This window comes from Silene latifolia, chromosome X (assembly GCF_048544455.1).
Source record: "Silene latifolia isolate original U9 population chromosome X, ASM4854445v1, whole genome shotgun sequence".
Taxonomy (NCBI): Eukaryota; Viridiplantae; Streptophyta; class Magnoliopsida; order Caryophyllales; family Caryophyllaceae; genus Silene; species Silene latifolia.
Window position 1 is genome coordinate 302,375,425 of NC_133537.1, and position 16,874 is coordinate 302,392,298.

The 16,874-nt window shown below is 40.3% G+C and overlaps 1 protein-coding gene across 1 annotated transcript in view; it reads left to right on the forward strand.

Annotated features, from left to right (window-relative positions):
• Window positions 1-5,827: 5,827 nt before the first annotated feature.
• LOC141620410 (uncharacterized) overlaps window positions 5,828-16,874 on the forward strand; it is a 31,163-nt gene continuing 20,116 nt past the window's right edge. Inside the window, exon 1 of the mRNA XM_074437287.1 lies at window positions 5,828-6,650. Within this exon, the coding sequence (XP_074293388.1) occupies window positions 5,828-6,650 (823 nt within the window). The remainder of the gene's footprint in view (window positions 6,651-16,874) is intronic.

A 16,874-nucleotide genomic window follows, 5' to 3' on the forward strand; every position in this document is an offset into this window, starting at 1 on the left:
CTACGGGTGCTCCTTGTTGGCCTTATCATGCTACAAAACCGATTCACAAACGAGATACCAAATAGAAAATATGAGGGTTATGGCAAACTTGAAAATGGATAGGAGTTTCCCCAACAGATCTAATTGATTAACAATAACTTCGGAGAAAAATTTGACATGATTTCCCTTGTATTGTAATCAACCAAAATTTACTCAAGACATGTATTTTCCGAAAAAATAAGAAGTTTGCGAAATTGCACAACCATTCAAACCCATCTTAAGCATTATAAATTAAATTTTGTGGTTTTCAAACTTTGTGGTACAACTAAATCAAGAACGAAGTGTGAAAAATCAAAATTTCCCGGTATGTCACTATATATTTCGAAAATTGGATGGTTTTGAGACCAAAATGTCAAATTTAAAATAGTACAATACATTATTATCAAAATTTGAGTGTCAAGAGGCAATTAAGGCAAGGATTAAGCTTGAGAATAAAATCCGGGTGCTCACATTACCCGTTTTCGACAACTCGAAGGAAATTTCAAGACACATCTCCAATTTAAAGTTATAGGTGACATTATTAGCCAAATTGAATCATTATGAAGCATTTAACCCATGTTTTAATTGTAAAACCAAAACGAAAGCATATGTGCCATAAATGTCAAAATTTTGACAGTATTTTGGGACAAAATTTTTGATTTTAGTTAAAATATAGCATCATTAACATGGATAGTATTAATACAAGGAAATTAAACCAAGTTATACACATGAAAATCAAGATTTGGGGAAGAACATCCTAACTTTCGAAATTTTAAGACAAAGTTTTAAAATAACATTTCAAATGTAAGACAAGATCTAGTATTAACAACAAAGCTTAAGCCTTTGTTGGACTATTAATTCAAGTAATAAACACAAAATCAAGTCTTTGGCCTCAAGAACCCTAATTTCGAAACTCATCAATTTGAGGAAAAATTAAACATGAAATTTTTCATATTTGACATCAACAATAGCATAGAAAGTTGATTACTACTATAAATTAAACAAAAACATGCAAATAATTGATAAAACTTGAAGAAATTGGAGTAGATCTACCCGAAATCAAATTGGGGAAAACAAGAGGAGAGAGAAAATCACTTACTTTGCTTAATTAGTGAGGATTAAGGAAGACTATTGGAGTAGTAAACTTGAATGCTTTCAAGAATGTGCAACAATGGAGTTTTAGAGTGATTTTTAGAGAGTTTTTGGTGTTTGGGATTATGAAGAATGAAGGAGATTGAAGGAGATAATATTATAGCTTATACACGATTTGCTCGAATTTCTCAGCCCGGAATTTTGCACTCGGTCGAGTGCCCTCTTCCACTCGGTCGAGTGACCATTTTTCAGAAAATTATAGATTCTTGAAAAGTTGTCCACTCGGTCGAGTAAGATGGGCCACTCGGTCGAGTGTATTGTACTCGGCCTAGTGTTGGCTCGTACTCGATCAAGTGTTTCCCTATGGCTAATGATTTCCGACTAAGATAAAAGAGGTACCGTTCCTACAACAAAAGAGAATTTTCGGGATTTCACCGGCTATCGGTGACTCGTTCCGAGTTAGTTTACGCGTCATCACACTCATCGTCTCCGATACACTACTTTCACATTAGTGACTACTCTACTAGTAGCCACTACCAACTCGTATTCTACGATGATACTAGCAAGTCTAAAGAACACTCGCGACAATAAAATGTCAAAGGACGGAACTAAGGTCCCTCACACATTAGCAAGCAATAATCACTCTCAATCATGTTATTCACTTCAATACTTTCATCCAATATCACACACTATCATAAACCATATAAAAGACTACATCATGTAAGAAACTTGTCAACAATATGCAGGTATTCACACCTAGTTTTACATAACGTTCACCCTTTATAACCACCCGCGTAGTTTACCGGTGAAGGACAATAGGCCTAGATTTGGAGTGAGGGGCCTTTCTCATCTAAAGTCAACCCCCTATTGTAATTGTACCGAGTTCATTTTATTTAGACTCACCAAGGTTCATTTGGGTCTAGGTTCCAAAATCATCGCTCTGATACCACTTTGTAACACCCCCAATTACCCGGCTAAGGTAACCAAGGGTGCTACCATCTCGGTTTGTAGTGCATCAAAACTCTAATAACGAAACATTTTATTACAACCAAGGTTTAAAGTCGTTATAAGACAACGTACAAAAAAGGGAGTCTCATTACTACAACATCTATATCTCTAGTAGTCTATGCCACTTCGATGGAAGTGACTCTCCACTCTCAAGCAATTCCAACGCACGTGCCATGTCCCGCTCGCGGTCAAAGCCAGACCTATTTTCTAACTGCTCCTCATATGACCAGAAATATGATATATATCAACACAGACCACCCCGGAAATAGGTGACAATTTACACATACACACAAACGCCAGTCTCAATAATACATATAATCACCACTGACCACAAGATTATGACCACACACATGACACCCAAACCCAATACATCCATCTCCGTCTCATTATCATATCGATGACGGTATCGCAACACCGTCACCACCTATGCCGGATCACAGCCCGAGATAGCCGTATCACAACACAGTCTACCTGAGTTTGCATCGCAACACGAACCCGATAACTTGAACCATTAATGTGCACATCCTCCTTGGGGGTGGGTCCCTCCAAGAAGCGATCTTAGGCGTAAGGTCGGTGTCCCACAAATACCTCTTCACTAACAACACCACTCTACCGCATCCAAAAATACGAAACCAACACCACTAACACGAAACCAACACAACCAACACAAGGTCGACACAAGGCACAAATAATTATATGTAATTAATGAAAACTGAGTAGGTAAACCCTACCTCATATCAAGACTTTATGAGCAACATGAAAAACCGCGTCCGACTCACTAGTTCGTCATTTCCTACATAGGCCATACGATATAATTACTAAACATCTCATAATCTCTCATTATGTAAGAACCCTTCCCTTAATTAACCATAACTATAATCATAACCTTAATTAATAAGACATCCCAAAACCTCCAAATCTAGGGTTAGTCTAAACAAAAGATGAAGAAAGGTGAAGGTTTGACTTACCATAAAAATAGGTGAAAGGTGGAGGAGAGGCTACTGGCTCCACATCTTCAAGCTTGGGTTCTATGTGAGAAGGTTATAGAGGGTTTTAAAGAGAGGGGAGAGTGTTTGAGGTTGAAGGGAGAGAAGGGGAAATGATTTAGGGTATAGAATGAGGAATCTCAATGAGTAATATAAGAAGAGATCTGACACGACACACTCGACCGAGTGTCGGGACTATTCGACCGAGTGTCGGGATTACTCGACTGAGTGTCACTCACTCGGTCGAGTATGGTGTGTACTCGGTCGAGTGGAACCTGTAATACTATGGTTTTCTAAGTCTGTTACTTGGCCAAATATGGCTTACTCGGCCGAGTAGTGCGTCGTGTATTTCTGGTCAGGCTACTGTCCAGGAATACTCGGCCGAGTATGGGAATACTCGACCGAGTAGGGGATACTCGGCCGAGTATACTCTATACTCGACCGAGTATCCGGTCTGACGGTGATTATTTTCGTGGTTTGATTTAGAGAGGATTAGAGTTATATAAACGGGATTTACAGTTTCTTTATCACTTTTTACCAAAACCTAAACCTCCAACGTAACTCTAATCATCTTTAATCTCTCTCAAATTCGTAGATTGCTCGTGAGTCTTGTTCATTCTTCTCTTGCGTCGATTGTGTCGGTAAGCCTCTAGTTCTAAAGGTTTTGTCAATTTGTCTTTAGGGTTTGCCCTAGTTTTATGATTTGGAGGAAAGGGGATTTTGGCATGATTGTAATTGGAATTGTATGGTTATTGTTAGGTGGAGATTTCATAGAGGAGCCGTTTTAGCTTGCTTGATTGTCTCGTTTCTGATTTTGCTAAGGTAGGGTTTCCCTACTCAGTTTATTATTTAATTGATTTAAGATTTGTGTTGTAATTAATTGATACGACTGATGTTATGATTGATTGTTGTTGGTGCATTGGAGTTTGGGTGTTGGTGTTAAGATGGCTGATGATGTTTACGAGGTGCGTCCTCGGCTGAGTGGAGTCACTTGCGGGAGTGGCTTCACGCCCTTGATTTGCCCTCTGTGGAACCCGCCACAGGATGGGATGTACACATTAATGAATAGGGTTATCGCTCGTTGATGAGCGGGGCTTAGGTGTGCAAGGCTGCGGTCCCCCACTGGCAGGGCTATACACTTTAGTGTGTAGCCAGTTGTGAGATGTGATTGGGAGTTGGAGGTGGATTGTGGAACAGCTGTTTATATTTATTGCACTTTGTCTTATTTTGATTATGCAGTGAACTGACCCCGTTGTTATTTTTATAAAGTCTGTGGTGATCCATTCAGGGATGGTGAGCAGATTGTGACAGGTGATTATGGTCTTTAGCTATGGGGACGAGATGTGGAGTCATCACTTCGAGTCTAGCTTCTGCTGTCACGAGATTAGCTGTTTTAGATTTAGTTGTTTGAGTACTGGTGAAAATTTGTTTTGGATTTGGTTTTGGAACTTGTAAACTTTAACTTATATACTTTAATAAATTTTGCTGAATAATTTATTTTGATATACTAACCTTGGGCAACCGAGATGGTAACAATCTCTCATGCTAAGGTGGTCCTTGGTAAGGCACCTTGGTATGTGGGGGTGTTACAAAGTGGTATCAGAGCGACGATTCTGGAACCTAAAACCAATGAACCTAATGAACATAGGGAGTCTAAATAAAATGAACTCGGGGAGAGTTATTTGGAGTTACCGCAAGGATTTGGGAGACGTCCCAAAGTCGCATTGAGGCCCTTACAATCTTGAACCGGTCAACAAAGGGGTGTCTTGGGGACTGTTGTGTGTTTAAAGTTATGTGTGTTTTACTTGTAGCTATGAATTTTGTGAAGTTGTTGGATGAAATGAGAAGAGAACTGTGTAATTTGAACATGATAGACATATGTGTTTATTACTTGGCTTTCGAAAGGGTAGTGAAGTATCGTATATATAGAATTGCATGTTAAAGTATGTTATCGTAAGTTTGTAGCTCGTTTTTGGCATGACTTGGCCGAGCAGGACTGGTACTCGACCAAGTAACCAAGCACTCGACCGAGTGTTGGTTGGTGTGTACGTAGCAGAAGCTACTGGTTGTGATCACTCGCCGAGTAACGAGCATACTCGACCGAGTAACATACATACTCGACCGAGTATGTTCTTTGTGTTTCTGACATTGGCTACTGGAGTGGAATACTCAGCCGAGTAGTAGCATTACTCGACCGAGTAGTCTATACTCGACCGAGTATTTCACCATACTCGACCGAGTACTTCTTTGGCGGAGGGTCTTGTTTATTTTGAGCCGTAGGCTATGTGCTTACGTTTCCTTGCTTTTATGAGCTCAAAATGCCGCCAAAGAAGTTAGCAGTATATATCCAAGCCACTGAGATGACTGTGGATGAGGTCGCCCGTATGATTGAGCAGCAGGATGCGCTCCTGGAGGCTCTTAAGAACATGGGAAAGGGAGGTGAGAAACTGGTGGACGCAACCCATCTAAGCACCATCATTGCTCGCTTCAACCCTTCGACTTCTGAGGGCATTGGAGAGCCTAAGCTGCTCGATAACTGGCACCGCGAGATGGAGAGTCTTCTTGAGGTTGTGAAGTGTCCGACGGAGTTGGCGGTCGAACAGGTGGCATACTAAGTAAGAGGTGAGGCTGGGGTTTGGTGGCAGAACGTGAAAGAGGATGCCAGAGCATACTACAAGGACGAGGGATACGATGATATACCTTAGTTAGGTCTAAAGAGCGCTATGAGGGAGCATTTTGTACCGGAGCACATCTGTCACAAGCTAAGGGCTGAGTTTGATTCTTTCACCATGGCTGATGATATGACTGTCACGGAGTACTATCACCGGTTCTTAGAGTTGTCACGTTACGCAGAGGATATGCAGCTGGGTCAGCAAGGTTTAGCTCTTCATTTCGAAAAGGGGTTGGCAACTAAGATCATGGATAGACTACCGGCTGGGGTACTTAGCAATCTGAAAGAGGTATATGCACGATTTGGGCATGCTAAGAGGTTGGCGGACTTGTCCATGGAGGCTAAGGAAAGAAACACTAAAAAGAGAAAGGTAGAGAGCGAGAGTGGCAATCAGTCGGGCCACAAGAAAAGCAACTATGGTCAGTCTAGGGCTTTTTATGGAGGGTCTGGATATACGGGGGGATCTCGAGCATGGGGAAGAGGTGGTGGTCGGAGTACTAGTGACAACTCCAACCTTACCTGCTTCAACTATGGCGGAGTGGGTCACAAGAGGCACGATTGTACCAGTGCCAGAGTTGGAGGAGGCTTTTCGGGAGCTTACCAGGGGAAATTTTCTCAGGCTCCAAGCCAGAGTTTTGCTAGCAACAGGCCATCTGGGTCATGGGGCAATCGTGGAGGGCAGAACAACAACAATGGCGATTTCAACCGCAACAGTGGAAGATCCTATCAGCGCCCGAACAATAGTGTGACTCAGAACTCGACAGCTAAGCCGACTACTTCAAACACCTTGGTCCAGGGGGGAGGTCATAAAAGCAGCGGGAAGCTCTTTATGATAGGCAAACAAGAGGCAAAGAACGATGCTCATGTGGTTACCGGTACCTTTCTTGTTCATAATACACCGTCTTTCGTTTTGTTTGACTCGGGGGCAACCAATTCTTTTGTGTTTAGGGGTCATGCCTTAGCTATAGGGTTAGGGGAGTATTAACTTTTAAAAGATAATATGTTTATACCATCTGGGGAGTCGGTGTCTTGTTCTAAGTTGTATAGAGATGTGTCCATGTTGGTAGGGGAGGTAGATTTACCGGTCAACTTGTTAGAGTTTCCTATGGATGGGTTTGAGGTCATCGTCGGGATGCACTGGTTGGGTAAGTATGATGCTAAGATAGATTGTAGACAAAAGAAAGTGTCCTTAAAGGGTTCCAAGGGTGTCAGGGTATCATATAAGGGGTTTAATGTGAGACCAAAATGTAAGTTTATCGTTGTGATCACTTTAAAGTCATGTATAAGGAAGAAGTGTCCCTTGATTCTTTTCCAAGTGAGAGATATAAGTGTGGGGAAGCTGACAGCATCCGATATACATATGGTTGGGGAGTTTAGTGATGTCTTTCCAGATGAGATATCGGGGTTACCACCTAAGAGGGATATCGACTTCATTGTTGAGCTCAAACTGGGGACGGGTCCTATATCTAAAGCCCCGTACCGTATGACACCTAAAGAGTTGGAAGAGTTGAAGAAGCAGCTGAATGATCTGTTAGACAAAGGGTATATCCGGCCTAGTGTGTCACCGTGGGGAGCACCAGTGTTGTTTGTGAAAAAGAAAGATGGGAGCATGAGGCTATGCATCGACTATAGGGAGCTGAATCACGTCATGGTGAAGAACAGGTATCATTTGCCAAGGATTGATGATCTTTTTTACCAGCTAAGTGGCGCAGGTGTGTTTTCAAAGATCGACTTAAGGCCGGGTTACAATCAGTTGAGGATAACAGATGAGCATATTCCTAAGACAGCTTTTCGGTCACGTTATGGTCACTATGAGTACGTAGTGATGCCTTTTGGGTTGACGAATGCACCAGCAGTCTTCATGGATCTTATGAACCGTATTTTCAGCCCGTTCTTAGATAGGTTTGTGGTCGTCTTCATTGATAGCATCTTGGTCTACTCTAAGACCAAAGAGGAGCATGAGGAGCATCTGAGGTTAGTTTTGCAGACCTTACGAGATAATCAGCTATATGCATGCCAAATTATCTAAGTGTGAGTTTTGGTTAGAGAAGGTGGCTTTTCTGGGTCATGCAATATCTAAAGAGGGTGTGTTGATGGACCTTAACAATATTGAGGCAGCGACTAAGTGGGAATCGCCGAAGAATGTTGCTGAGATTCGGAGTTTATTGGGTTTAGCTGGCTACTACAGGAGGTTCGTGAAAGACTTTTCTACGATCGTGAGGCCTATGATAGCTTTGATGAGAAAAGAGACCAGATTTCATTGGGATGAGAGTTGTTAGACGGCATTCCAAACCTTAAAGGAGCGTTTGACCACAGCTCATATCCTAGCTTTACCCGAGGGAAGTGAGAACTTTGAAGTATACACCGATGCTTCAAAGAATGGTTTGGGTTGTGTTTTGATTCAAATGGGGAGGTTATAGCTTATGCGTCGAGGCAGCTAAAGCCGTATGAGGAGAACTATCCTACTCATTATTTGGAGCTGGGTGCAGTTGTTTTTGCTCTTAAGATTTGGAGGCACTATCTTTATGGGGCAACCTTTAAGGTGTTTTCAGATCATAAGAGTTTGAAGTATATCTACACTCAGAAAGAGCTTAACATGCGATAGAGGCGATGGATGGAGTTGGTTGGGGACTATGACATGGAGATCATCTATCACGAGGGTAAGGCCAATGTTATGGCAGATGCTTTGAGTAGGGAGAGTGTTCATTCGTTGTATATAGCTATGTCTTTGCTGAAGCTGAGGGATGAGATGTCCAAGATGGGGATTCATATGATTCGGAAAGGAGATGCCATCGGGGATTTGACGATCGAGCCAAATTTGTATGATGATATAAAGAGGAAGCAAGAGCTTGATCCAAATATTCAAGAATGAAAGTCAAGGGTAGAGAGTGGCACGATTTTGAGGTTTTCTATCCACACAGATGGGAGTGTTCGTTTTGATGGGAGATGGTGTGTTCCTAGTGATGCAGATTTGAGGAGGGTGATCATGACAGAGGCTCATTACACTCCTTATTCAGTTCACCCAGGGGGTGACAAGCTTTACAAGGACTTAAACAAAACGTTTTGGTGGCCTAACATGAAGAAGGATATGGCCGAGTTCGTGGCTAAGTGTCTAACCTGCCAGAGAGTAAAGGGTGAGCAATGAAGACCGCAAGGTAAGATTCAATCACTTGAGGTACTAGAGTAGAAGTGGGAGTCGATCTCTATAGACTTTATTGTGGGGTTACCAAGGATTCAGCAGGGTAATAATATGATTTGGGTGATCATCGATCGTTTAACAAAGTCAGCTCACTTCATTCTGATGAAGGATACTTGGACCAAGATACAACTAGCTTTGGGTTATAGAAAGCATGTGGTTTAGTTACATGGTGTGCCAAAGGATATAGTGTCGGATCGAGATGCGAGGTTTATATCACGTTTCTGACAAGAGTTGCAGGATTTGCTGGGAACGACCTTAAAGATGAGTACAACTTTTCATCCTGTGACAGATGGTCAGACTGAGAGGACTATCAAAACTTTGGAGGATATGTTGAGGGCTTGTGCCACGGAGTTCGGTGGGAGTTGGGAAGATAGGCTGGACTTAATTGAGTTTTCTTACAACAACAGCTATCACACCAGCATTGGAATGGCACCGTTTGAGGCTTTGTATGGCAGGAAGTGCAGGAGTCAAGTTTGTTGGGACGACAGTACAGAGACAGTGGTTTTAGGACCACAGATGGTGCAGGATATGATTGAGAAAGTTCGTCTAATTCGTCAAAAGATGAAAGCGGCTCAAAATCGCCAAAAGAGTTATGCAGATTTGCACTTCAGGGACATCGATTTCGCAGTGGGTGACAAGGTCCTTTTGAAAGTGTCACCTATGCGAGGGGTGATGAGGTTTGGCAAGAAAGGGAAGTTGAGTCAGAATTTTATCGGCCCGTATGAAATCTTAGATCGCGTAGGTGAAGTAGCCTACCGACTAGCTTTACCACCATCGTTGGATCGAGTCCACAACGTATTTCATGTTTCGCAACTCCGGAAGTATAAGAGTGACCCATCACATGTGCTTGAGGTTGAGAACATAGAGCTTGATGAGTCTCTAACTTATGCGGAGGTTCCTAAGGAGATCTTAGACCGAAAAGTGCGCAAGACAAGGAACGGTGAGACCGTCTTACGAAAGGTACTTTGGTCTCATCACAATGTGGAAGAGGCCACATGGGAACGAGAGGAGTCGATGAGAGAGCGTTTTCCTCACCTTTTTGTTCAGGTATGTTTGGTTACGGGGACGTAACCGTTGTCTTTTAAGGGGGGGTAGGAGATGGTCGCATGCTCGTTTTCGGGTTAGTTTCAGTTAACTTAGCTATGTTTTTATCATCTTTTCAGTTTGAGTTGGGTGTTTTGTCTTTTACAGTGGGAGTTGTTTGGTACTTGGCGTAGTTGTTGCGTTGTTGTTAAGGAGTCGTGTTGTAGTTGTTGGTTTTGTTTTGTGTATAGTGTGAACTTCGGAGACGAAGTTCTTTTTAAGGAGGGAAGACTGTAATACTACGGTTTTCTAAGTCTGTTACTCGGTCGAATATGGCTTACTCGGCCGAGTAGTGCGTCGTGTATTTCTGGTCAGGCTACTGTCCAGGAATACTCGGCCGAGTATGGGAATACTCGACCGAGTAGGGGATACTCAACCGAGTATACTCTATACTCGACCGAGTATCCGGTCTGACAGTGATTATTTCCGCGGTTTGATTTAGAGAGGATTAGAGATATACTAGGTAGTATCCCGCGCTTCGCGCGACCTATTTTAAATTTTTATTATTTTAATTGAAGAAAAATAATATAATTCATATATGATCTTTAATATTTTTACTTAGAAATAAAAATAAATTAATTTTTCTCAAATTTAATTTTTTTTAGGTTTAACTTCAATGTTTTAAAATAAAATACATACAATTTTAATTATTAAAACTAATAAATGATAATTAATTATGCATGATAAACGTTTTATAAATAGATTTGTTACTTATCTAATATCATATTAATTAAAATAAAATTTATTCGAATAACGCAACGATGGAACATTAAGTTCTCACATTATATTATTTAATGATAATTATGTCCCGAATCAGTTAATATTTGTTCAAAATGATGTGAATATAATTTTTTGTATTTATATTTTTTTATGTATAACATGTGATATTCAAGTATCAAACATATAGCTAGCGTCCAAACTTAACTTGTTCAATTCTTTTGATTGTGTGCTGCAAGTGCTATGTGTCAAACATATTTATAAGAAATTTAACCTTTTGTTTTTTAAACAACTATCAATTATATTATTTTTCTACAACGATGTTTAATAAATTACCTGTAAATAAAATAGGTTGAACTTTCTAATTTTTTTTTTGAGGTTTAACTTCAAACTATTTAAAAGTTAACATATAAAATATTTAACTAAAAGTAATACTATATTATTACCTGTAATTGAATATATTAAAGAAAAATGTACGTGTTTTCTACTTTTTCATGGCGTTTATAATACTATATTACTTAATAGTCATTCATTTGTTTTGATTATTTAAATTTACTCGCGATCAATGTGTTACTGTGTACATTAGACCTGACAAACAAATCGGGTCGTGTTGGGTTCGTGTTCGTGTCACATGTAAACGGGTCACAATCCCTCCAACCCAAACCCGACCCAATTAAATCTCGTGTCGTGTTCGTGTCGACCCACTTACATAAATGGGTCATAAGGCCTCAACCCTAACCCATTAATTTCGTGTCGGGTTCGTGTCGTGTTTTCGTGTCACGTCCATATATTGAAAGTTTAAGCATATTTATGTGATAGAGGATCAAGAAAAATTAGGATTAATTTAATAAACAGGTCATTCGTGTCGGGTTCGTGTTTAGAGAGGTCAACCCTAACCCAACCCAATTAAATATCGTGTCGTGTTCGTGTCGACCCACTTACATAAATGGGTCATTAAGTCTCAACCCAAACCCGTTAATTTCGTGTCGGGTTTGTGTCGTGTTTTCGTGTCGTGTCATTGTTTGCCACCTCTAGTGTACATACATACTCCTTATCACACTATTTAAACCTATCAAAATCTCACATGTATTCAATTTCTCGCAATATATTTTTTTTTCATTCTCACACTATAAAAATTTATCTCTTAGTAGTTTTCTTTAAGTTCTATTTTTAATAAATACAATGAATCTCCTAAATTTCTTACCGGATTTAATGGTCTGAGTTTTATAACTTTTTCAAAATATTTTTTTACATATATGTAAAATATCAAAATATTTCAATAAATATAATCAAAATTATACTCAATTGAAAGCATTATTCGCAATGAACATAATTATTTATATTTTAGAATTTTTATCAAAATAATTTTTTACTAAATTTAGAATTAAATTACCGTAATTTTTTTATGTAATTTTATAATAAATTTATTAAACTATAATTAATATTTTGCTGAGATTTATACAGCATTTATTATGCTAATATTAAATGATTAGCTGTAATTAATGCTTATCATTAAGGCTGTATAGAACACGTGGCGCATCCACAGCGTTTCAACCCAATTTTATATATATATATATATATATATATATATATATATATAGTACGAAGTATCCATATTAATCTAATTTATAAATAATGCGGGTATTACATTGTTGGATTGAGTGTCCTCCATAATAGTGCGTCTACATATTAAATCTCGTACAAGGAATATCAGGGATTTATTTTATATATTTGTCAGTTGATCAACGTAAATCGGTAAAGCTCGGGATTACTCGACCGAGTGTCACTCACTCGGTCGAGTACGGTGTGTACTCGGTCGAATGGAACCTGTAATACTATGGTTTTCTAAGTCTGTTACTTGGCCAAATATGGCTTACTCGGTCGAGTAGTGCGTCGTGTATTTCTGGTCAGGCTACTGTCCAGGAATACTCGGCCGAGTATGGGAATACTCGACCGAGTAGGGGATACTCGGCCGAGTATACTCTATACTCGACCGAGTATCCGGTCTGACGGTGATTATTTTCGCGGTTTGATTTAGAGAGGATTAGAGTTATATAAACGGGATTTACAGTTTCTTAATCACTTTTTACCAAAATCTAAACCTCCAACGTAACTCTAATCATCTATAATCTCTCTCAAGTTCAAGGATTGCTCGTGAGTCTTGTTCATTCTTCTCTTGCGTCGCTTGTGTCGGTAAGCCTCTAGTTCTACAAGTTTTGTCAATTTGTCTTTAGGGTTTGCCCTAGTTTTATGATTTGGGGGAAAGGGGATTTTGGCATGATTTCAATTGGAATTGTATGGTTATTGTTAGGTGGAGATTTCGTAGAGGAACCGTTTTAGCTTACTTGATTGTCTCGTTTCAGATTGTGCTAAGGCAGGGTTTCCCTACTCAGTTTATTGTTTAATTGATTTAAGATGTGTGTTGTAATTAATTGATACGATTGATGTTGTGATTGATTGTTGTTGGTGCATTGGAGTTTGGGTGTTGTGTTGAGATGGTTGATGATGTTTGCGAGGTGTGTCCTCGGCTGAGTGGAGTCACTTGCGGGAGTGGCTTCACGCCCTTGATTCACCCTCTGTGGAACCCGCCACAAGAGGGGATGTGCACATTAATGAATAAGGTTAACACTCGTTGATGAGCGGGGCTTAGGTGGGCAAGGCTGCTGTCCCCCACTGGCAGGGCTACACACTTTAGTGTGTAGTCAGTTGTGAGATGTGATTGGGAGTTGGAGGTGGATTGTGGAACAGCTGTTTATCTTTATTGCACTTTGTCATATTTTGATTATGCAGTGAACTGACTCCGTTATTGTTTTTATAAAATTTGTGGTGATCCATTCGGGGATGGTGAGCAGATTATGACAGGTGATGATGGTCTTTAGCTATGGGGACGAGATGAGGAGTCATCACTTCGAGTCTAGCTTCTGCTATCACGAGATTAGCTGTTTTAGATTCAGTTGTTTGAGTACTATTGAACATTTGTTTTGGATTTGGTTTTGGAACTTGTAAACTTTAACGTATATACTTTAATAAATGTTGCGGAATGGTTTATTTTGATATACTAACCTCGGACAACCGAGATGGTAACAGTCTCTCATGCTAAGGTGGTCCTTGGTAAAGCACATTGGTATGTGGGGGTGTTACAGAACCTACTTGGACCACTACAGCTTTTACTCGGTCCACTATATCCCATTAGGTCTAGCATAGCTCACACTAGGTCCACTGTACATTTGTCCTTCATTCTCGTGTAGCTTTTCATCGGGCCTAAGGTTCTCTCACGCCTCCCAAGGTTCCTTTAAGGGTCTCAAAAGGTCAGGGTATTACAGTAAATACTTTTACAAAGCTAAAAAATCACATACACATCACGTTAGACCCGAAAGAGGGAGAGAGGCGATAAGAGGACGCGGGTTTCGAGTTTGGGATCGATCTAATTCATAACTTCGAGTTCTTAAGCAATTCTCCACTAACCCTAGTTATCTTATATTCCATATTCGTTAATTATTGTCTTGAATTGTTCAAGGTATGTCGCGTTTGACCGAGAACGACGTGCCCTAATTGGGGTTTTGGGTCAGTTGTTGTCGTACTTGTGTATGTTTTATCATTGGTATATCGCCTTAGACCATGTAGTATCGTTACCGTGGCTAGTGCGGGGTTTGTTCATGGAAACCGTGATTTGGGACATGATGGGTTTCGTTGCTCGCTGTCTTTCTGACGATGTAGATTATTGATAATTACAATATTGTATGCTTTAGGTGGTGATTTCATAGAGAAGCGGTTCTAGCCTTGTTGCCTCGTTGTTACTGATTTACTAAAGGTAGGAATTTCCTACTCGATCCTTGTACTAATTAATGTATGAATGTGTCTAATATGAATGTTGAGACAGAGTATTGCGTTGAGCTTATTATGATGTTATAATTAAAGGAACTGTTGACTTTGTATAATATTGTGATGAATTTATGGAGAATGATCGTTGTCATTCTGGATGTCGAATACTTATGTAAATATTACAGTGGCCAAGCTCAGTGTGACTGAGACAAGGTATAGTGGCCAGGCATGGCGGAGTTGGGGTTGGTTGTGGACACGAAGCGTGAGCCTAACGGGGTTGTAGTGTTGGTGTGGTGTTGGCCGTGTATGCTGTTGTTGTAATTGTTATTATTGAGTGCACTTGCTTTAATAGTTTCTATTGCAGGGAATGTTGTATATTGTACTGTATTGTTAAGGGAATTTCTACTCAACCGTTTGTGTCTTGTGTCATATTGTTACTTATTTCCAGGGTGACCTGTTATGATCCATTCAATAATTTCTGATTGAATGGGGAGCAGATTAAATAGCAGGTTTAGGATATTTGGTGATGGTTATGCTGGGATTTCGGGACGAGAGATGACGAGATATTACGAGTCTAGTTCTCACGTGTGGTCTAGCGAGTTGTTAGACATTATTATTCTTTATTTTCAGTCCAGTTGACAGTATTTACTTAAATATGTAATCGGAGAATTAAACTATGTATTTGTTCAGTTTGAGACAGTTTTCAATAATTGATGTAACATTTAATTAAAGTACTTTTGTATTGTTTAATTTGATATTCATTGTCTCGGGTTACCGAGATGGTAACAGTTCCATTTAATCGGGAATGTCTTGCTAAAGACTTCTGCTTAAATGGGGGTGTTACATTCAGAGGTTCTGAACGATAACACGAATAGTCCCACAAACTATTCAATCTTAAATTGATTAAGTTTTACATCAATGAGGTAGGGTAAGTCAATATGTAAATTCTGGAAAATTAATTAAATTAGTGACAAATTAATCAATTTATAAAATATTCATTCAAGTTAGTAGCGTTTGGTGGCGGGGTGTTGTACCCCTTTCGTGCGCATAAGATGGTGGCCAAAGTAGATGTGTGTGTGTGTGAGACACTGAAATATGTCGTGTGTAGTTCGTGCGGCATACATGAAGGGCTTGTGGGTGACTCGTGTAGACCAAATGACTCTCCTGTGGAGGCATCGTGGTGGTGGCACGAACAAGACCATGGTAGTGTCGTGTTGGTGGCACGAACTTACCCATGGTTGTATCGTTTTCCTTGCACGAACAACATTAAGTAGTCTAGGGTGGGAACTAGGACCTCTGATGAAGTCGAGAATTGTCTTTTAAACCCAACATACAAATTGATAACTCTGACGAATAGATGGTGGCAGTGACGATACTATTAATATACATTGTCATAGTTCGTACATGCCTTATGTATAGATCAAATAGAAAAAATAAATGTTACTAATTGACAATGTAACGCCTCGAAAAACCAGAAGAGTGCTCAAAATAGCTCTTTATATTAAAAAAAAGACAGCAGCGGAATTACAAGAGCGTCACTGCCGTATTTCCGCTTCGGAAAATACAAGGCTTACAATAAAATAAATACACTTATGAAACTTGATGGGGCATATTCTGCACCCGCTGACCAAGTCAACACATTGAGCAAGGTCAAAGATATCCACAGCGAGTCAACGGCTTAAACAGCCTAACCGACGCAGCCTGTCGGCCTGCCTCTTGTGCCTCGGCTAGGACACCTTGTCCGCCGGGGCACACATCCGCGAACTCATATCCAAGACCCCTCGGCGGCGAGTCAACAGGGTCCGCCGGCCTGCCTTGGGTCCCTCGGCCGAGGGTAGATCAGTCTTTCCACCTGCTAGCCACTTGGCCACTTGGCCACTACGTGACAAAAGGTGAAAGTCTATAAATACTCCTCAACTATCATTGAGGAAAGCATCCACAATTTAATCTAAGAATCACTATTCATCTGGTAATATCTTCCTTATCTCTCTACAATACGTACTTTGCCAAGTAACAACAACTTACCTCTCTAAGTTACTGACTTGAGCGTCGGAGTGAGTTCGCTCGGCCCAAAGCCGAGCCCTCAGTTTGTTCATCGTTTCAGGAGACCGCAAGGAGGAGTCGACTAAAGACGTCATTCTACAAGCACGGGTGGTGACATATAACTGCTCTGGAATTACACCCGGAACAATTGGCGCCGTCTGTGGGGAGAGATACTAGAAGCTAGTCACATTCATTCCCAAAAAAAAAAAAAAACAAAACAAAAACCCACCCAAAA